Source organism: Narcine bancroftii, chromosome 2, assembly GCF_036971445.1.
Source record: "Narcine bancroftii isolate sNarBan1 chromosome 2, sNarBan1.hap1, whole genome shotgun sequence".
Taxonomy (NCBI): domain Eukaryota; kingdom Metazoa; phylum Chordata; class Chondrichthyes; order Torpediniformes; family Narcinidae; genus Narcine; species Narcine bancroftii.
In genome coordinates this window covers 289,582,594-289,602,483 of record NC_091470.1, presented here as the reverse complement: position 1 = coordinate 289,602,483, position 19,890 = coordinate 289,582,594, and the positions used below count along the sequence as shown (strand labels likewise).

The following is a 19,890-nucleotide window of genomic DNA, read 5'->3' as shown; positions in this document are numbered from 1 at the left end:
GAAACATTTTGATCACTGTAAATTAATTAATGTAAAACATATGTAACCTATTTCCTGGCTTCCTATTTGTCTTTGAAGTAACAAAATTCTCTGGTATAGCTCTTTATTTGATAGTTGTATTTCAGTGTCAAGGCAACCTGACAAAGATTTTTTTTTTGTAACTTTTTTGCTGTTTACTGCTGTTCCTCATTTATTGTGGTTTTTGTATCCAGTATCTCCCATCACAGTGGATCATTAATAAAATATTCATTTTCAAGGACAGCTTTTTTTGTCATTTAAAAAGCGTGAAACTCCCATCAAATTATTTAATTTTTTAAACCCTGTTAACCTCTTTAAATATGGTCATAAGGATCATTATATTCAATCTGACCTTATAATTTGTTTCATCTTAATTACAGATCACTTGTTGAGACACAGTGAAACCAAAGATACTCTTGTTTTCTACTGTGATCTGAAACATTCTGGCATAATGAAAATCACACCACTTACTCTGCTCTTGATTCTCCTGGGTACTGAACTGATAGAAGTCCTTAGCTCAAGTTTTAAACCACAGCGGTTTAAAGGACGAGTGCAGCGTGATCGAAGGAACATCAGACCCAACATCATTCTTATTATCACTGATGATCAGGATGTGGAGCTTGGTAAGAAAGTTTTACCTTTATTTCTTTGTTTTCCCTTTTCCTAAAGATAGGCATCCATGTTGAGTTAGGTGCATACTGCTATTGATTTGTAAGCTTTGGTTGATGGCGTAGCAAGGTTATTTGACGATAGGGGGCACCACTACTTGGCGTGAATTTGCAGCTCCTTTAGGGGCACAGGAAAGTGATTTAAGCAGGAGCCATAGCTGCTTTATGTTCCTTGAATTAGAGGCACTGAGGCTAACATTAGCATTCCATGTGCTACCTTGGTTTAAATCAGAGACTTATTATTAGCCAACTCAGCACAAACCAGGGATTGAATCTGGGACTTACAATTGTGAATGGTTTATCTATTTATTGCTTAGATGCATTGAGGGTAATTTTACCTCACATAATGATATAGAACGTGAGAGTGAATTAGAAGCCCAATACTCACAGATTTATAATTCTATTGAAGAAAAAGAAAAGAAAATCCCTTGATTGAAATAAAAAATCAGAAGGGTTATAGTGTGGACTGTTAATTTGTTGTTGCCATCATTACAATATTATCTCCTGTGAGTCATCAGCCAAAATTGGAAAATAGTTATAGCCTTGATTTTTTTTTAAATTGCTGACCAAAGGAAAAGTAGAAAAATGCAAAATAGCTACAGTGGAACCCCTATTTAATGCGAACCCCGATATAACGCAATCAGCCAGTGGACCCCTTTTTCCCTCTTTCTGGAATTGAAATTGTTTTCAGATCAAAATGGAATGCACCATTAGAAGACGAAAATCTTTTTCAGTGAAAGATAAACTCCACACACTTGACCCGATCAAGAATAAAAGTCAAACCCAAGTTGCATACGACCTCGGCATGCTTGAATCAATGCTTTGTAGCTGGAAATCTCAGGAAGATAAGTTACACGTGTTGCTTTGGAAAGTTGAAGAAGGACTAAAGGCCAAACACATGAAGAAAGCCAAAGATGTCAGCCTCAATGACTTCCTGTATGAGTGGTTTGTTCAAGCACACTCAGAAGGCCTTCCAATTTCTGGGCCTGTTCTCAGCTTAAGCTGAGAAGTTTGACCAGCTGATCAATGGAGAAACCTCACAGTTCAAAGCTAGAAATGGATGGCTAGACTGGTTTAAACATCGTCACGGGATTTCTCAAGTGTTAGTGTCTGGAGAAATTCGCTCAGGCAATGTTCTGCCACCAGTGAATACCTAGCAGAATTAAAAACTCTCTTAGGAGAAGGTGGCTACATCGAAGAACAAGTGTACAACTGTGACGAGATGGTCTTTGCAACAAGATGATCCTAGACCGCAAGCTATCAAGCAAAAATGACTCCCACTGATGTGAGGGGTTCAAACAACACAAAAATCACATGACATTGTTGTTTTGTATTAACAAGACTGGAAAACAAGTTAAAACTGCTCACGATTGGCAAATTTTGCTCGCCCTGCTGTTTCCACCAAGTTGTTACTGTTTGAGTACACGCATAGCAGTAATTCTTGGATAACCATTGTCAACTTTGAGGATTGGTTTTACATAACTTTTGTCCCTGCTGTTCACACTCATTTGTGTAAGCAAAAGTTAGAATCCAAAGCTCTTCTTTCACTTGACAACTGTCCTGCCCACCTACCAACTTCCAAACTACTAAGCCACGACGGAAAGATCCAAGTTGCTTACTTCCCAAAGAACACTACATCTAAGATCCAGCCCCTAAATCAGGGGATCATCTTCATGTTTAGGAAGAATTACAGGCGTGAATTAATTTGTAGAATTGTAGACAAATCAACAATGCTGGAAAGCATGAACGTTAAAGAAGTTTCCCACTTAGGTGGGAAGGGCTGGGCAGCAGTCAGCTCCTTGTGTGTGGGAAAATTGCTGGGAGAAGGGTCTGGGTCCAGATTTGACATCATTAAAATCCACCAAGGAAGATGAAGATGATGATGAGCAAGAATTCTATGGCTTCACAGATGGGTGAGGCACAGAAACTGATTGAAATTAGCCAATGACAAATGCCTGATGTATGAGCTCCGAGATCATCCATAGCGTTCCTATTGCCCCAGTTCCCAAACCACAGGAGGATGACAATGAGAACCCTCTATCCTCACCCCAGAAAGTGTCTGAAGCCATTGAGTATCTCAAGGCTAGCCTTCGTTGTGGACCCAGGATGTGGACCACATAAAAATCCTTCAGCTCAGAAACATTTTGGGCTTCGATCACTGCCAGCGACATGCTGTGTTCATGGCAACAAACACTTGATTGCTTTTTTAAGAAATAAAATAATGATTGTAAGAAATAAAATGATTGTAAATACAGGTATTGTACTTTGTTCTTTTTTTTTAAACGCTGTTTTTTTCATGACCCTGATTTTGTGCGAGCCTGCTTTTTTTTTGCAGTCCAATATATTTGGGCCTCCACTGTACTTGTTGTTTCCAGTATCTATGACTGGAGAATCTATTATAATATATCTCTTAATTGTCTTTTTATGATTTTCTTTTTATTGGATTTGTATAGAGAAACATATTCAGAACCAATCACATATAGGAAGTGAATTTTCATGAAATACCTAAAAAAAATTCTCACACATGGTTCATGTTTTCTTCTTGAATCATGAGATTGACTGGATTGATTGCCCATTAAAGTTAATGTTGATAGATTTTGTAGATATGAAGGGAATCCAGGCAAATGGGTTTAGTACATGAAAATAGCACTGATATCAAAGGTCAGCCTGAATATACCGAATAGCAGTGCATGCATGAAGGGGGCAAATGACTCAACTATGCTTCTATTTCTAATGATCTTCACAGTTGAAATTTATAGTTTTTGAGCACGGGATGCATATCCTGCATCCAGATACAGCTCTTGATGTATTGATATTGTCCTCATCAACTCTGAGATATAATGCTTTACTAATTTCACTGGAGTCCACACTGCTGAAGATCCAGCTGCGCTGGATGGGTCACGTCTCCAGAATGGAGGACCATCGCCTTCCCAAGATCGTATTATATGGCGAGCTCTCCACTGGCCACCGTGACAGAGGTGCACCAAAGAAAAGGTACAAGGACTGCCTAAAGAAATCTCTTGGTGCCTGCCACATTGACCACCGCCAGTGGGCTGATAACGCCTCAAACCGTGCATCTTGGCGCCTCACAGTTTGGCGGGCAGCAGCCTCCTTTGAAGAAGACCGCAGAGCCCACCTCACTGACAAAAGGCAAAGGAGGAAAAACCCAACACCCAACCCCAACCAACCAATTTTCCCTTGCAACCGCTGCAATCGTGTCTGCCTGTCCCGCATCGGACTGGTCAGCCACAAACGAGCCTGCAGCTGACGTGGACTTTTTACCCCCTCCATAAATCTTCGTCCGCGAAGCCAAGCCAAAGAAAAAGAAGAAAGAAAGAAGAATTTCACTGGAAAACTGATTTATTTTAATAAATTGATGTATAAAGATGAATTGCAACTAAATTAATAGAGTTTGTGTGTGTCACCATTCAAAATTACAATATCTAATTGACCTGCTTAATGTGCATGATGCAGAGTTAGCTGAACAGCTTAGAGGATGAATGATACAGGATTCTTACAATTGTGTGGAATTGAAACACCGAGAGCACACATGTCAAACTCTCGCCCGCGGGCCAAATTTGGCCCGCGATATAATTATATTTGGCCCGCAAGATCATTTCAAAAATGTATTAGAGGTGGCCCGCCCTGCAGCGAGAGCCGATGCTGTTTTTTGGTAATGTCACCCCCACCATCCTCCCCCTTCATTGCACATCCTTCCCATTGTAACACGAGAAATTGTAACACGAGAAGTCTGTCGCTGTCATCAGCCGGCAAGCCAGTTGGAAGGCTCCCCGCACAACCAGTCACTTCTCCCATCTGTCGAGCGGTGCGGCGGATGGGCGAGCACCTGTGATTGCCTGTCGGCGCGACGGACATGGCAGGCTGCGCACGGCCCCCGGGCAGCGCGAGCCCTGCGCGACTGGCACCGGATGGCCCTTCCACAGCGCGAGCGCACTTCTCCCGGTCGCCACGGCCTTCAGCGCTTGCACCCGCGCGGACCCCAGGGATGGCTGGTTCGGCCCTGCACGTGGCTGTCCGCAAAGGCTGATCGGCAGTTCGCTGGGCCTGAGTGGGTGGGTAAGCAGGGGTGGGCAGAGGGTGTAGGTGAGGAGTAATGGGCAGGGGAAGTTATGGTGGTGCGAGGGGCAGTTAGAGGGAGGGATGAGTAGAAGGAGGGGTGGATAGGGAAGAGGTAAAAGGGGAGGGGCAGGGCGAGTAGGAGAGGGGTGATTAGAGGGTGAGAGACGGGTAGAGGGAGGAACAGGTTGAGGGGAGAGGCAGTAGAGGGGCGTGATAGGATGGGGTGGGTAGAGGCAGAGCGATTGGAGTGAGGGGTGAGTAGAGGTTGGGTAAAGGACTGGTCAGGTAGAGGGATGGTGGGTCGAGGGTGAATAGAGGCCTAGAGCCTGAGGAGTGAGCAGGAAATGCTGAGTCCTGATGCAGGCCAAATGGACACAGCCTGTGAATGCTGACTACATCTCCACAGGGACCAAATATGTTTCCCTCAGGTCAAGCAAAGGGTGAACTTGAGCTACCTACTCCTGACCTGTAACATTATCCTCCTAAAGTTATATCCTAAAGTTTAACATTACATATGTTGAAAGAAGAGAAAACATGCAGATGTTGTTGAAAATTTTCAATAAATATTTAGTTCGGCCCTCGACTTAGTCCAAGTTTTTAATTTTGGCCCTCCATGAATTTGAGTTTGACACCCCTGACCTCGAGCAAAGGCTATTCTGGAATGTATTACAAAGTTGTATGCAATTCTGATCTAGTCTGAGCCTTGTTGATATGAATTGTATAGTTCCTACTTTGTTGTTTCTTACTTCAGGTATGTTGGTTCTATCTTGTAATTATAGAGAGCTGTGGGATCAGATAGGATTTGATCCCATTCAACAGGCATAATGTCTTCCACTTAGACAGTCCCACAGAATTGAGGATGTGTTGCTTCCATTCCAATTCTCTGGGTTCTGAGCTGGCTGGTTATGAAATTTGAGAGTTAGTGACACCATATCTTAGCTGATGCATAGTATATCAAACTGAGCAGGTAAGTGGGTGGTACAGAGCTCCTAATGAGTGGACTCAAAGATCTTTGTGCCATTCTGAATGCTTCTATTCCACTTCAGGCAGTTATATGCTAGGGATTGTCAAGCATTAATGGGGTGGTTGCATTGTTCCATTGGAAAATCTGATGATATCCTTAAATCTTTTCCTCTATCCTTTCCCATGACAAAGCTTGGATTGGTGTGTTGTGGAAGCCTGGTATCAGCTATGTGAAAGATGTGTTTTTTTCTTAAAGCAACTAGTAAATTATAATCAGGTACTTGATGCTGGGTGGTTTGTCTTGAAAGATGTTACTAATGTTGCTCCCCAAATCATTTTGGAGAGCAGGCCAATTGACCATGCAATTTGTGTCATATTTAAGGTTTTGAAATGGAAGTACCATTTATCTCCGTCAGTCAAAATCTCTGCTGGTGCATTGAAAGTGATGGTGCTTATAGGTGACCCACATGAACCTTTGCCAAGAGATGGCCCATATGAAACTTTATTGTTGGAAGACTATGTTGTACAGTGGGAAAAGCTCGAGGACTTTTTTGTGGCTGCTGAGTGTAAAAACAACCCTCCTGTTTCATTCAGTTAACAAGTTGAAAATAATTTGGAGCTTGGTCTTCCATTTGGAGTTTGCTTTGGAACAAACTTGTAGATTGTGTAGTTCCCTATTAGTTGTTCTGAAGCCAAAGGAAAACCAGAATGTTGATAATAGAACCTTGGTGCAGGAGACTGTCAAAAGTTGTAGCGGAGTGAGAATGATGAATGAATACAATAAATGTAATGTGGTAGGTGTTGGAAGTTTAATAATTAGGGGAAATGATGGCTTCCTTTGTGAGCAGTTAAAGAGTCATAAGACACCAGAGCCCATCATCTGCCCTGCCATTTAATTATGAGCTGATCCATTTTCACATTTAGCACCATTTTCTAAGCATCTCTCAATAACCTTTGATACCCTCGCTAATCAGATTTACCACCTTCAAGCTAAAAAAAAAAATTCCTGCACATCTCTGTTCTAAGCACTATCTATATCTACTTTGCCCATGCCTTTCAATATTCAAAATGTTTCAATGAGATCTCCCCCATATTCTCCTTAATTTCAACGTATACACGCTAAGAGCTCTCAAGTGCTTCTCATATGAATACCCAATCATTCCAGAAATCATTCTTGTGAACCTCTTCTGAACCTCTCCAATGTCAGCACATCCTTTCTTAAATGACAAGCCCAAAACTGCGTATAATACTCCATGTGAGGTCTCACCAGTGGCTTGTAAAGCCTCATCGTCACAACCCTGTTCTTGTATTGTATTCCTGTTGAAATGAATGCCACCATTGCATTTGCCTTCTTCACCACTGACTCAACATTCAAGATTATCTTCAGGCTATCCTGCACAAGAATTCCCAGGTCCCTTGCATCTGGGTATTTTCAATTTTCTCACAATTTAAAAAATGTTTTGCCCATTTTTTCTACCAAAGTCCTGACCATACTTTTTCCAACATTATATCTCATTTGCCACTTCTCTGCCTATTTTCCTAATCTGTCTTGATCTTTCTGCAACCTCCCTATTTTTTCAACACTACCTGTTCCTGCAGCTACTTTTGTGTTATTTGAAAACTTGGCCACAAAGCCATTCATTCCATAATCTAATTAATTATACCACTGTCTTGGGTAAACTTATACCTCTCATTTTGTTCATTTTAGATTGGTCACAGTGTTTTAGCTACCGAAAGAAAATAGACACACACACCGAGAGCAGTTCAGTTTATACAAATGTTTATTACTAATTCAAAAGCTGATTTCACACTACAATATGCAAGCCCTTCCCAACTATACTTATCAACGCTTGGACTGGTCCCAACTGCCGAAGCGAGGCAACAACTGCACACTTGTAGTAGGTTGTCAGGGCGCTGGTAGCAGCTTCTCCACCTCCCCCGACCGGGACGTTGCTCGGACTCTGGCTGTTCTTCCTTCTTGACAAGGGGTGTTCCCACCCCTCGGAGAGTCTAAACTTCAGCAGCAGGACCACAGACTTTTATACCCCAAAAACAATTAATCATGCACCCACTCCCTCTAACATTTGTCAGTCAAAATCAAAGCTGAGCATACTATTCTACAATTTAGAAGATTAATTATTATGGAGCAGGATGCTATGATATCCTGGTTTATCTCGTAGATACAAGGACTCATTAAAACTTCTTGAGCAAGACAGGTTGTGACCAATACGTCAATTTCAGAGTGTCGTATTTGACAACTGCTTTCCCTGGGCCTCACGGTGGAATTCCATTTCAAAGTGTATCTTCAGATAAGTCCCCATGGCTGAGTTTAATTACATCTGCTAGTTCTGAAAGTAAGGTGACCTGCGTGTGGACCCAGTGTCGTCAGTTCCACATAAGCAAAAAGCATCTGAGTACATGGTTTTAATCCTCCATTACATTCCACCCCTTGGTCACAATCTGTCATTTGCGAGGCCTAACCAGTATTTGAGTACAGAGGGAGCGAAAAAAGAGAAATCAAAACAACAATTACAAAGATAAGCAATGACGCGAGCAACCAACGGAGGATATTGTGGCCCACTCCCCCAAATGTAGCAGTTAGCCATGAGAAAGGATTCCAACCAAGGCTCAAATTATCCTTGTTGGCCACAATACCCAGATACTGGAGCTCACGAACAGATTTTGAAACATGCTGAACAATAACATATTTATATAAGCTGCACTTGAGGCTGGTGACCGAGGACTTCCTTGGTGTAATGCATCGGACCATGTTTCCCACTGGGAACTCCCTTGGAACGTCCTCGACATTACAAATCCAATTGCTGGCATCAAAGCAGCTGTTAAGCCAGATCACCAGGAGTGTAAAATGGAGAACCTGGAACAAAGAAGCCTGACACATGTCACTCACGATACCATAAGCGTTCAGTGTTTAAACAGACTAAATCATCCTGTCCCTCAATAGCTACCCACCGAGTGTTACCCTGGGCAGGTGTCACTATTTCCCCTTTTACAGGAGGGCCACTACCTGGTGGTGCCACCCATACTTTTTGTCCAACATTCTCTAGTTCGGGGATGGGGGGCATTGACTGTTATTCCTCTGGAATAGGCTGTAATTCAGGAGCGTGAAGAAGTCGGTGGAAAGGTGTACCTCCTTTTAAAGGGCGATGATTCAAATTGTCGACTGCCTGCTGCAGCACATGGCACCATCCCTTCTGGGTCCCCAGTGATTTTAACAAATGAATTTGTTCCTTCAGTAAGCCGTTCATTTGTTCAACTAACCCGGCAGCCTGCGGGTAATAAGGAATATGGTGGACCCATAAAATACCGTTGTCATTTGCCCAATCACAGATTGCTTTCCCGGAGAAGTGCGAGCCATTATCAGAGTGAATCTCCTCTGGAACATCATAACGATAAATCAAATGGTTTTGTCCTTGGATAGTGCTAGCTTGGTCAGCCGTCTTGGTGGGAAAAGTAAAAACCAGGCCCGAAAAGGTGTCAACCATTACTAGGACGTAATATTTACCCATGCAGTCTAGCATGGGGCCTATGTAATCAATTTGCCAGACCGCAGCTGAGTGAGCACCCCATTTTATTCGGCCATGCGGACCAGGTGGAACGGTATGGAACTTCACAAGCTGACATTCTGGGCATGTACATATGACCATGCGGACATCATCCTTATGGATGGATAAAGCATGTGTACGGGACCACATAGCTGATCCCTTCTCCCCCAAATGACCACTCTGTTCATGTGCCCATCGAGCCAGGGGGACGGTATCAGCACAGCTGATAGTGGCAAGCTGATCTGCTACTGCATTATGTTGAGCCATGTTAGTCGCCATATTGGTATGGGCATCAACGTGATAAACGGTTATCTCACGATGGTGGGAAGCATCCCACAACAGCTGCCACAACTCTTTGCCCCATACTGGGTGGTCATGTATCATCCAGTTGTTCTTTTGCAAATCAGGCATCCATACCACAAGTCCATTAGCCAAAGCCCAGGAATCAGTAAACAGGCGAAGAGGGTGATCATGGGGATCTAGTGGTAAAGTGACTGCCTTCAACTCAGCATACTGACTGGAGCCACCATCCCCCTCCTCCGATAACTGAGTTCCTGACCTAGGATGGTAAGCCACCTGTTCGTGTATGCGGCCCACCCCTTCAGGCCCTCTGGTCGCATGACTCTGAATATACCACTTCCATTTAACAATAGAAGACTGCTGAGCCCGCCGGATCTTTAGATTAGCATCATTAGCCAGGACCCAATTCATTATAGGAAGTGCAGGTCGCAATTGAACATCTGCATCACCTGTCATTCTTTCAGTCTCTAGCAGGGCCCAGTAACAGGCTAGTAACTGTTGTTCAAAAACAGAATAACGAGTGGCAGCCTCAGGCATGGTACGTGACCAGAATCCTAGTGGGACTCGGCGACCCTTTTGTTTCTGCCAGAGGCTCCAGGAGGCCACATCATCAATATAATGGTGAATTGAGAGGGAAGGCGATACTGGAAGGTGGGTGAAGGTATACTGGCGCCCCTTCCAGGTAAAGGCGAACTGATCCTGTGAGTCCTCAGCTATAAGAATACTGAAGAAGGCCTTAGCGAGATCAATGACAGCATACCATGTTCCTGAGTTCCCAGTAGCAATGTTTTCAATAAGAGTGACAATGTCCAGAACTGCTGAAGCAAGTGGTGGGGCATGTTTGTTCAAAAAACGATAATCAACTGTCATTCTCCAGGAGCCGTCCAGCTTCTGGACCGGCCAAACAGGGCTATTAAAGGGCGACGTTGCGGGCCTCACTACCCCTTCTTCTTGCAGAGCATCGATGGTGGCAGTAATCTCTTCCTGCCCCCCAGGGAGATGATATTGTGGAATGCACACTGGTTTCATGGGGGCTGGCACCATCACAGGATCCCACTTAGCCTGACCCACTACTAGTTTTTTTGTAATAGTTCGAATTCCAAATTCAAATACCCCTTGGCTAGTATTAAGGGCCATACCGGCCAACATATTAATACCCAGGATACACTCGTCAGTAGCAGCCACCAGGGCATGTAACCAGACAGGGGAAGGGCTATCACCCACCATGGCACAGACTTTTATTTCCTTTGCCAGGGTGACCGCTCCTCCCAACCCCTCTATTCGAAAGGCCGGTCCAGTCCAGAGGTCTGGATTACCAGGAATCACCGAGTGCTCTGCACCGGTGTCGACCAAAGCCAAGTATTGGCGATCATTACCCCCACCCCAGTGGATTGTTAACGGTATGTAGGGCCGCGGATCCCCGTGTGTGCGCCGTGTCTCGATGGAGTAGACACGGGAATCCTGCCCACACCTTCAGGCTTCAGAAGGGTTCGGGGGCTTCCAGGACCACATGCTATTGTTATCTTTAAGAGCCTGTTTAACCCATTGTTTTACCTCATCATGAGTAACTGGAGCAGGAGAAGCCAGCTTGATAGAAGCAGCAGTGGGAGCAGAAAGCACAGCTGGGCCAGGAGGACTCAGCAGCTGGGGATGATGTTCCCCTGCTTTTTGCCTAAATCGATCTCCAATGGCAGCCAGCTCTTTTACAGAGAAATCACGGATCATTGACTCCTTCCGACCCCTGTTCCCACTTTGGCTCACAGGGTCCTCCACCCAGTCTAGGGGAGGAGGTGGAGGCCATCCAACAGAGGGAGTAGGCCATAGAGCATAAGCAGGGGTTTGGGTATTTTCCCCTGGGTCCACATGGGAAACCGGGGTATCTATCCCTTCCATCTCTACCCTTACATCATCCCCCCTTCTGTCTGTTTGGGAAATCTGCTGCCTTATAGGGCGGGCATGAACAGCAGATGGAGAGGGTAGTATGTTAGACACATGCTGAGGAGTATCTGCATTATTACCATTGTCATTCCAGATATTCCCATCCCAATCCTCAATTACATCAGGATCGTCACCATTCCTTATCATGGCATGAATACGATATGGATCGGGTTCTACTCCATGCCTTTCCTTATCTGCACAGAGCTGCTGCCGGAGTTTAATATTACGGCAAATCATTTGGACATGCTTATCTTCCCATTCTTTGGCTCTGTCCTGACTGGTACGAACAATCTCGCTCATCATGGAACAGCATTGTCGCAGGACTTCCAGCTCCTCCTCTAATTGCTTTCTTTTGCACTGAGATTCTACTTCTCTTTGAATTAATTCTGCTTCACGCTGAACGGAGTGGCGTAATGCTGTGGCCAGCAACCAAAAACCATTCGTCAGCATTCCCTTTTTATCAGGAAATTTACTTTCTCGAAGGAGAGTGGCAACCCGCTCTCCCAGAGGTGCACTTGATGAGTCTAACTTCTCATCCCAACTAATGGGTGGTCCCAACAAAGACAGGGTATTGGCCAACATGCCAAACCCATCGTCTTTGGAAGTCCATCCAGGAATCAAGAACTGCTCAGGGCTCACCTCTTTCTTTCGGCGAAACATCTTGAGACCAACCCTGCTCGCAGCGCCAATTGTCTTGGGTAAACTTATACCTCTCATTTTGTTCATTTTAGATTGGTCACAGTGTTTTAGCTACCGAAAGAAAATAGACACACACACCGAGAGCAGTTCAGTTTATACAAATGTTTATTACTAATTCAAAAGCTGATTTCACACTACAATATGCAAGCCCTTCCCAACTATACTTATCAACGCTTGGACTGGTCCCAACTGCCGAAGCGAGGCAACAACTGCACACTTGTAGTAGGTTGTCAGGGCGCTGGTAGCAGCTTCTCCACCTCCCCCGACCGGGACGTTGCTCGGACTCTGGCTGTTCTTCCTTCTTGACAAGGGGTGTTCCCACCCCTCGGAGAGTCTAAACTTCAGCAGCAGGACCACAGACTTTTATACCCCAAAAACAATTAATCATGCACCCACTCCCTCTAACATTTGTCAGTCAAAATCAAAGCTGAGCATACTATTCTACAATTTAGAAGATTAATTATTATGGAGCAGGATGCTATGATATCCTGGTTTATCTCGTAGATACAAGGACTCATTAAAACTTCTTGAGCAAGACAGGTTGTGACCAATACGTCAATTTCAGAGTGTCGTATTTGACAACTGCTTTCCCTGGGCCTCACGGTGGAATTCCATTTCAAAGTGTATCTTCAGATAAGTCCCCATGGCTGAGTTTAATTACATCTGCTAGTTCTGAAAGTAAGGTGACCTGCGTGTGGACCCAGTGTCGTCAGTTCCACATAAGCAAAAAGCATCTGAGTACATGGTTTTAATCCTCCATTACAACCACATAAAAAGAAGTGGCCCAAACCTGATCCCCCCTGTGGAACGCCACTAGCAACTGGCAGAATATGATCCCTGTGTTCTGACTCTCTGCTTCCTACCAATCAGCCAATGCTTTACCCACATTTGTATGTTTCCTGTTATACCATGTTTTTTTTTATATTGTAAGTAGCCTCATGTGTGGCACCTTGTCAAAGGTCTTCTGAAAATCCAAATACACAGCATTCACTTCATCACCTTTTTCTCGCCTGCTGGTCACTTCTTCAAATGATTCCAATATGTTTGCTGAGCAAGATTTTCCCTTAAGGAAACCATGCTGGCTTTGGCCTATCCTGTTATGTGCCTCCAAATACTTTCTAACCTCATCCTTGACAATCATCTTCCCAACCACTGATGTCAGGCTACAGTTATTGTCTCCCTCCCTTCTTGAATGGTGGGGTGATATTTGTGATTTTTCCTGTCATCTGGGACCATACCAGAATCTATTGATTCCTGAAAGATCATTCCCAATGCCTCCACAATCTCTACAACTAATTATTTTCAGAACCCAAGCGTGAAATCCATCTGATACTAGAGACTTGTCCACTCTTTGACCATTCAGCTTTCTGAGCAGTTTCTCACTTGAAACTCATTTCCCTTCCCTTATACGCTTCAACATCTGGAACACTGTTAATGTGTTCAATGGTGAAAACTGATGCAAAATACTAATTTATTTCCTCTTCTTCTTCTTGTCTCCCATTATTATTTCTTCAGTGTCATTTTGTCATTGTCCTATATTTACTCTCACCATTCTTTTACTCTTTATATAATTGAAGAAGCTTTTTGTATCATCTTTTATATAATTTTCTAGCCTACTTTCATACTTCATCTTTCTTTCTTTATGAATTTTTTAGTTTAAAACTTCTCAATCCTTTATCTTCTTACTAATTTTTAGCTTCCTTGTATGTCCATTCTTCTGCTTTTACGTTAACTTTGACTTCTCTTATCAGCCAGAGCTGTGACATTTTTCAATTTGAATGTTTCCTCTTTTTTGATAATATTTATCGTGCATCTTCCTCATTTCTTGCAGAAACTACATCGATTTCTGCTGACCCATCCTCCCTACTAGTGACCGCTTACAATTTACTTTGGCCAGTTCCTCCCTCAAGCCATTTCAATTTCCTTTGCTCCATTGAAATGTCAACACTTCTGACTTTAGTTTCTCTGTTCAATTTCAAATTGAACTCAGTCATATTGTGATAACTGCCACCTTATGGTTCCTTTACACTAAGATATGCCATCATCTATGGTGCATTGCATAACACCCAATCCAGTACAGCCAATCCCCTTATGGGCTCATCAAAAAGCTGCTCTAAAAAGCCATCTTGTAGGCATTCCACAGATTCTTTCTCTTGAGATCCAGTCCCCACCTGGTTTTCCCAATCTATTTGCATGTTAAAATCCCCCATGACTAACATAACATTGCCCTTCTGACATGACTTTTCTATTTGTTGTTGTAATTCATTATCCACATCCTGACTACTGTTGGAAGTTCTGTATATAAATGCCAACAGTGTTTTATTTACCCTTGATCTTTGAGGATTTTATATCCTCTGATGCTATGTCACCTCTTGCATGTTATGTCCTAATTAGCTAGTGTCAGAATGAATAACATCTTGCATCATTTTACAAAGATGTTGGTGGAGAGGAGGAGCATTCATGTTTGCACTAATATCAAAAAGATTGTGTGAGATATGTTCAAAGTCAATTCAAGAAAAGGAACACAATAGTTTAATATGTAGGTGGCTGCAAATTAGCAAAGGAATAAGTAAATTTCAGAAGTGGACACTCCACAAAGAAATTATGTGGGTAAGGTGGATTCTATCACTGGGACAGGAAGAAGCCATGTTGTGTGATGGAATCCTGATTCTGGTCCAGGTTAGATGGAACCTATCAGAAAAAAATATGTAGAGTGGGCAACAAAAATTTTAAACAGACAGGGTATGGTGCTGAGATAGAAAAGATTAAAGTTCTAAAACAAATATTTGAAGGAATAAGATAATAAGTGCTACTATTGCTTGTTTCTAAAGAGAAAATTAAAGATGCAAAATAATGTGTTCATGCAATTTAGAATAATAAGGGGGACCATATTAGATATAATTTATGAGACAAATGTGGTTAATAGGTAAATCATTTAATTACACTTATCTATTTGGGTTCAGGATTTTAAGAGTTTAGTGTTAAATCATGATAAACATAAAACAGCTACAAAGATTCTAAATGGTAAAATAGTTGACCTTTGACTTCCAAATGATAAAATAGACAATTTCTGCAGAAAATCGTGCAAATTGTTTCTAGATAAAGAGGCATAATATAAGGTGTTCAAAATAAAACTTAAAATGATAAAGCATTTGATTGCATACATAATCAGCAAGAGATCTATTTGCCAAAGGAAGGCCACAGATAAAAAAGATATGAAAATAAAAAATACTTGAGAGGTAGTGCAAAATTATCACAGAAACTGTTGATGGGGGAGATACAAGAGCTGCAATGTTGGTAAAACAGTTTGGGCTTCAAAAAAAGAGGAACACAAAAACATTGTGCAACTTTAATAAAAATACATTTTGTAATAACAATTAAGTAGGAAAATAGAGATATGAGGAATGGAGGTCTCCTGAAAATGGGAAATTTGTAAATGAAAATAGAAAGTGGCAACTTTCACATGTGGATGCCAATACATGAGTGAAAGGTGTGAGATTTAGATTTTTGTGTGGTCATTCATGTGAATGATGGGATGAAATTGATACTTGAACAGGCTGTCCTGCATTATGAGTGCCTGACATATTAGCCCCCTGTATCTACAAATGAGCATCCGGGAGACTGGGGGAATGGATATGGCTGGATTTGCTGCAAGGCTGCTTCAGTTTTTAGGCTTTCTCTCTACAACTTTGAATTTAGAAGAATGAGGAGATCTTATAGAAACATATAAAATTATGAAAGGCATAGATAAGATTGAGGTAGGTAAGTTGTTTCCATTGGTAGAGGAGACCAGAACTAGGTGACATAGCCTCAAGATTTAGGATAGTAGATTGAGGGCAGAGATGAGGAGTAACTGTTTTTCTCAGATGGTGAATCTGTGGAATTTACTGCCCACTGAAGCAGTGGAGGCAACCTCAGTAAATGGAGAAGGTTGGATAGCTTCTATATAGTAAGGGAATTAAGGGATTGGGGAAAATGCAGGTAGGTAGTAATGAGCCTATCATCAGATTGAATGGTGGAGCGGGCTCAACAGGCAAGATGGCCCACTCCTGTTTATATTTCTTATGTTCCTATGAGGGAAATGTGAATATCATATTTGTTTGTTTGTGTGTGAGTGTCTGTGTGTCCGTGCGTGTGTGTTTCAATCCTCACATTGCAGCTTAACTATCTGCTTTAAGGAATTTATGGATTCCAGAGAGAAGATAATCTTTATCCTTCTCCTCACTTGGCTCCCCAAAGCCTTATAGAACTATGGTGATCCCACCCTCATCCATGTGATACATGAAAGTCTGTAGGCCCTGTGATTGTCATTAAAACACAAAAATGTTGGAGGAAGTTGACAGGTCTCGCACCATCCATGTTCATACATTGATGAAGGGCTCAGGCCTGAAACGTTGGTTATATACCTTTACCTCCTATGGATGCTGCGAGACCTGCTGAGCTCCCCAGCATTGGTTTTAACCACTCTCATCCGTGATCATTTTTGGATGAGGCAGACTCCAAAATTCTGTGGAATAATTTATACCACCAAACATTTTCTCCTTTAAGAGGCACAATTATGGTTTCAGTCATTGCCAGTTAGCTTCAGCTGGTCTTACTCTTAGCTGCTAATTGATTGAACCAGTGAATGTGAACTTGGGCAATACACACATACTAAGTATTAAGTGAGCACGGAAATCATATTAATGAGGTCACAGAATACATTTTGTGCCCTGCTCTGGATCAAATGGACATGGATTAGTCACACATTATGATCCTAATGTAGGTGTAACCAACATAATTAAATTGAGTCTCTGCCCCACACATCATGTCATTTAAGTGCACAATAATAACAGACTGAAAGAATTACTATCCATTTCACCAACTGCAGTTACTTCAACCCACTCACACATATTGTGTAGCAACAGACTGTTAGTTAAAACAGTAAAGACTATCAGTGGAATTCAAATGGACAAGCAGCCATTGCTGCACGTTTTACACTATTCAACACAATGAAATTATAACACTGCTGTTTTTAACCAAAGCCAGCGAGCTGATGGTCTTGCCATGGAAAATAGCAGGAAGAGTGAGTATTATGGGAGGTACAAGTGTGAGATTTAGATTATTGTGTGGTCATTCATGTGAATGATGGGATTAAATTGATACTTGAACGGGATGTCCGGGGTATTGAGCGCCTCAGAGTATGGGGCACCGAGGAATGCCATGTATGTGGGCTTCCATCTTGGCTCTTAACACCAAGTCCCGGGTGAGTCAGTCAACGAGTTTGTGTGGGCCATACCAGAACTGGGATGAGACTGTGGTGCCAGGATGGTGGTGGAGTACCAGAAGGTACAGGCTGTCTACTTTATCTATGTCTCTCATAATCTTGCAGACCTCTAATAAGTCACCTTTCATTGTTCTTCATTCTAAAGAGAAAAGCTAACCTTGTCTCCTAAGTCACATTTTCTAATCTGGGCAACATCCTGCTAAATCTCCTGTGCCCCCTCTCTAAAGCTTCCACATCCATCCTGTAATGAGGTGACCAGAACTGAACACAATGTTCAAAGTGTGGTCTCTTAGGGAAAGTAGAATATATCTAAGATCATTGATCAGTTGATGTGGCGAGAAGCGAGTCTGGAGTCTGATCATTAGATGGGACAAGTGTAGGGTCTGTGATCAGTGGATGGGGTGAGTCAGTAATTGATGGAAATATTTGTGAATCAATCTCCTTTTTGTTTCTTATTCCTTTCCATCCACCTGTTCTCTTGAAGGAGATTTTATGGGGTGTTTTTGTTTGTTTTTGGTCTAATCTCATTCTGTTTTTCTTTTCCCTTCACAACATCCTGGTTCATCATTCTATATTCAACCTGGTTCTCTCTCTGGTTTTCCATTGACATTTAAAAACATGTTCTGTTTAATTCTATTTCATCCCAAGACTTAGAATGGTCCTAGAATGTACCAAATACTCTCTTAATTATTGTTTTGCCTCCCACACTTTGATTTCAATTTACACATTTTTATCTTGGGCAGGTCCACTTCCAACCAACTGAGCATTTTTCCAAATTGAAAATTTATGATAATGGACCATTGCTTCTAGCTATGACCCCATTGGCACTCACTCCATTTTATTATTCTCATTCCTTAGATTAGTGCTTTGGACTCTGGGACTACTAACAAGCACATATACTCTGTGTCCTGGTTTTCCATGTACTGTACTTTACCACTGTAAAGGTTTACCCATGGACCCAATCCAGAGTATATATGATGAAGAGGGCTAAGATTCAACAATGCTTCTTTGTTCATGAACCTCAAAACTTTGATCGATAAAGTTCTGAACCCACTTCACGTATCTTAAGAGAAACACAATGCTGGAGAAATTTAGCAGGTCAAACAATGTACTTTATATAGCAAAGATAAAAATGCATAACCAATGTTTCAGGCTTGAGCCCTTCATTAAGGTATGAGAAAAATGTAGGGAGGCACCCAAACAAAACAGCAATAGCCTGCAAAAGTACGTAGGGTTTAGTCACTAAACCCACCTCACTGACAAAAGGCAAAGGAGAAAAAACCCAACACCCAACCCCAACCAACCAATTTTCCCTTGCAACCGCTGCAATCGTGTCTGCCTGTCCCGCATCGGACTTGTGAGCCACAAACGAGCCTGCAGCTGACGTGGACTTTTTACCCCCTCCATAAATCTTCGTCCGCGAAGCCAAGCCAAAGACAAAGATATATAGCAGCACAACAGATAAGTTCACAATATGTTTACAATTCAAATGCAGCATCCAGTACAACTTATCCTTCATGGTTGACTATTTTGTTTCAATTAATAATTAGATATCTTTTAGATGAATCCTAGTACTTGATTAGTTTTACAGATATGACCATCATCTTTGCATTATATTTTTAGTTCTATTATATCCAAATTGTTTTCCTTTTCTACATTTGCATTTGGATATTCATTCACTATTTCTATTTATTTGGTATTTCCCCTCCAAATATGTATTATATTTCATTTACTATGTTAAAATGTAATTTCTCTGCACATCAATTTGCTTGGCTTAAAATCTTCTGAAAACTAACATTTTCAGTTGCATTTATTTTCAGCACTTTTTTCCCATTGATATTAAGGAATCTAATGTACCTTCATGGAGTTCCACTATTCACTGGGACTCATTAAGAACGTTTTACTATTTATTATCACCTTCTAGTTTCCCTTAGCATGGTATTTTTCAATCAACACAAGCTAAATTCCCCTTTTATTAAAGTAAAATGTTCTTTTAAAAACCCCATACCTAAAGTCTTCAAATGTAAGTGGTTAATAACATTTTCTGGATTCCCATGGAAGAAAACAAGAAAATTGCAGATGCTTGGGCCTTGTGCAGTACACAAAACTCAGTAGTTCATGCAGCATCCAAAGGATGTATAAAACAGTCGACATTTCAGGCCTGAGTCTTTCATTGGGAACTTTTGTGTACTGCTCTAGAAGCCCATATCATTGTCAATTTGTTATTTCAAGTAATTCCACTAGTTTTGAGTGCTTGACCTATAGGGGAGGGGGCAGGGGTAAGGGGGGGAGGGAGAGAGAAGAGAGAGACAGAGAGATTCTTTAGAGTTCCAGTTTTAGCATCCCTTCTCAATCATTCAGTACAACTAGGATTATCCAGTTAGGGATCCTGGAA

General features: G+C 42.0%; 1 protein-coding gene across 8 annotated transcripts in view; it reads left to right on the top strand.

Moving 5' to 3' along the window:
* The window catches only part of sulf1 (sulfatase 1), a 420,487-nt gene that overhangs the window by 237,112 nt on the left and 163,485 nt on the right, over window positions 1–19,890 (top strand). For all 8 annotated transcript variants that reach the window (XM_069921287.1, XM_069921289.1, XM_069921288.1 and 5 more), the window contains one exon: window positions 399–641. In XM_069921287.1, coding sequence (XP_069777388.1) covers window positions 399–641 — 243 coding nt within the window. The remainder of the gene's footprint in view (window positions 1–398; window positions 642–19,890) is intronic.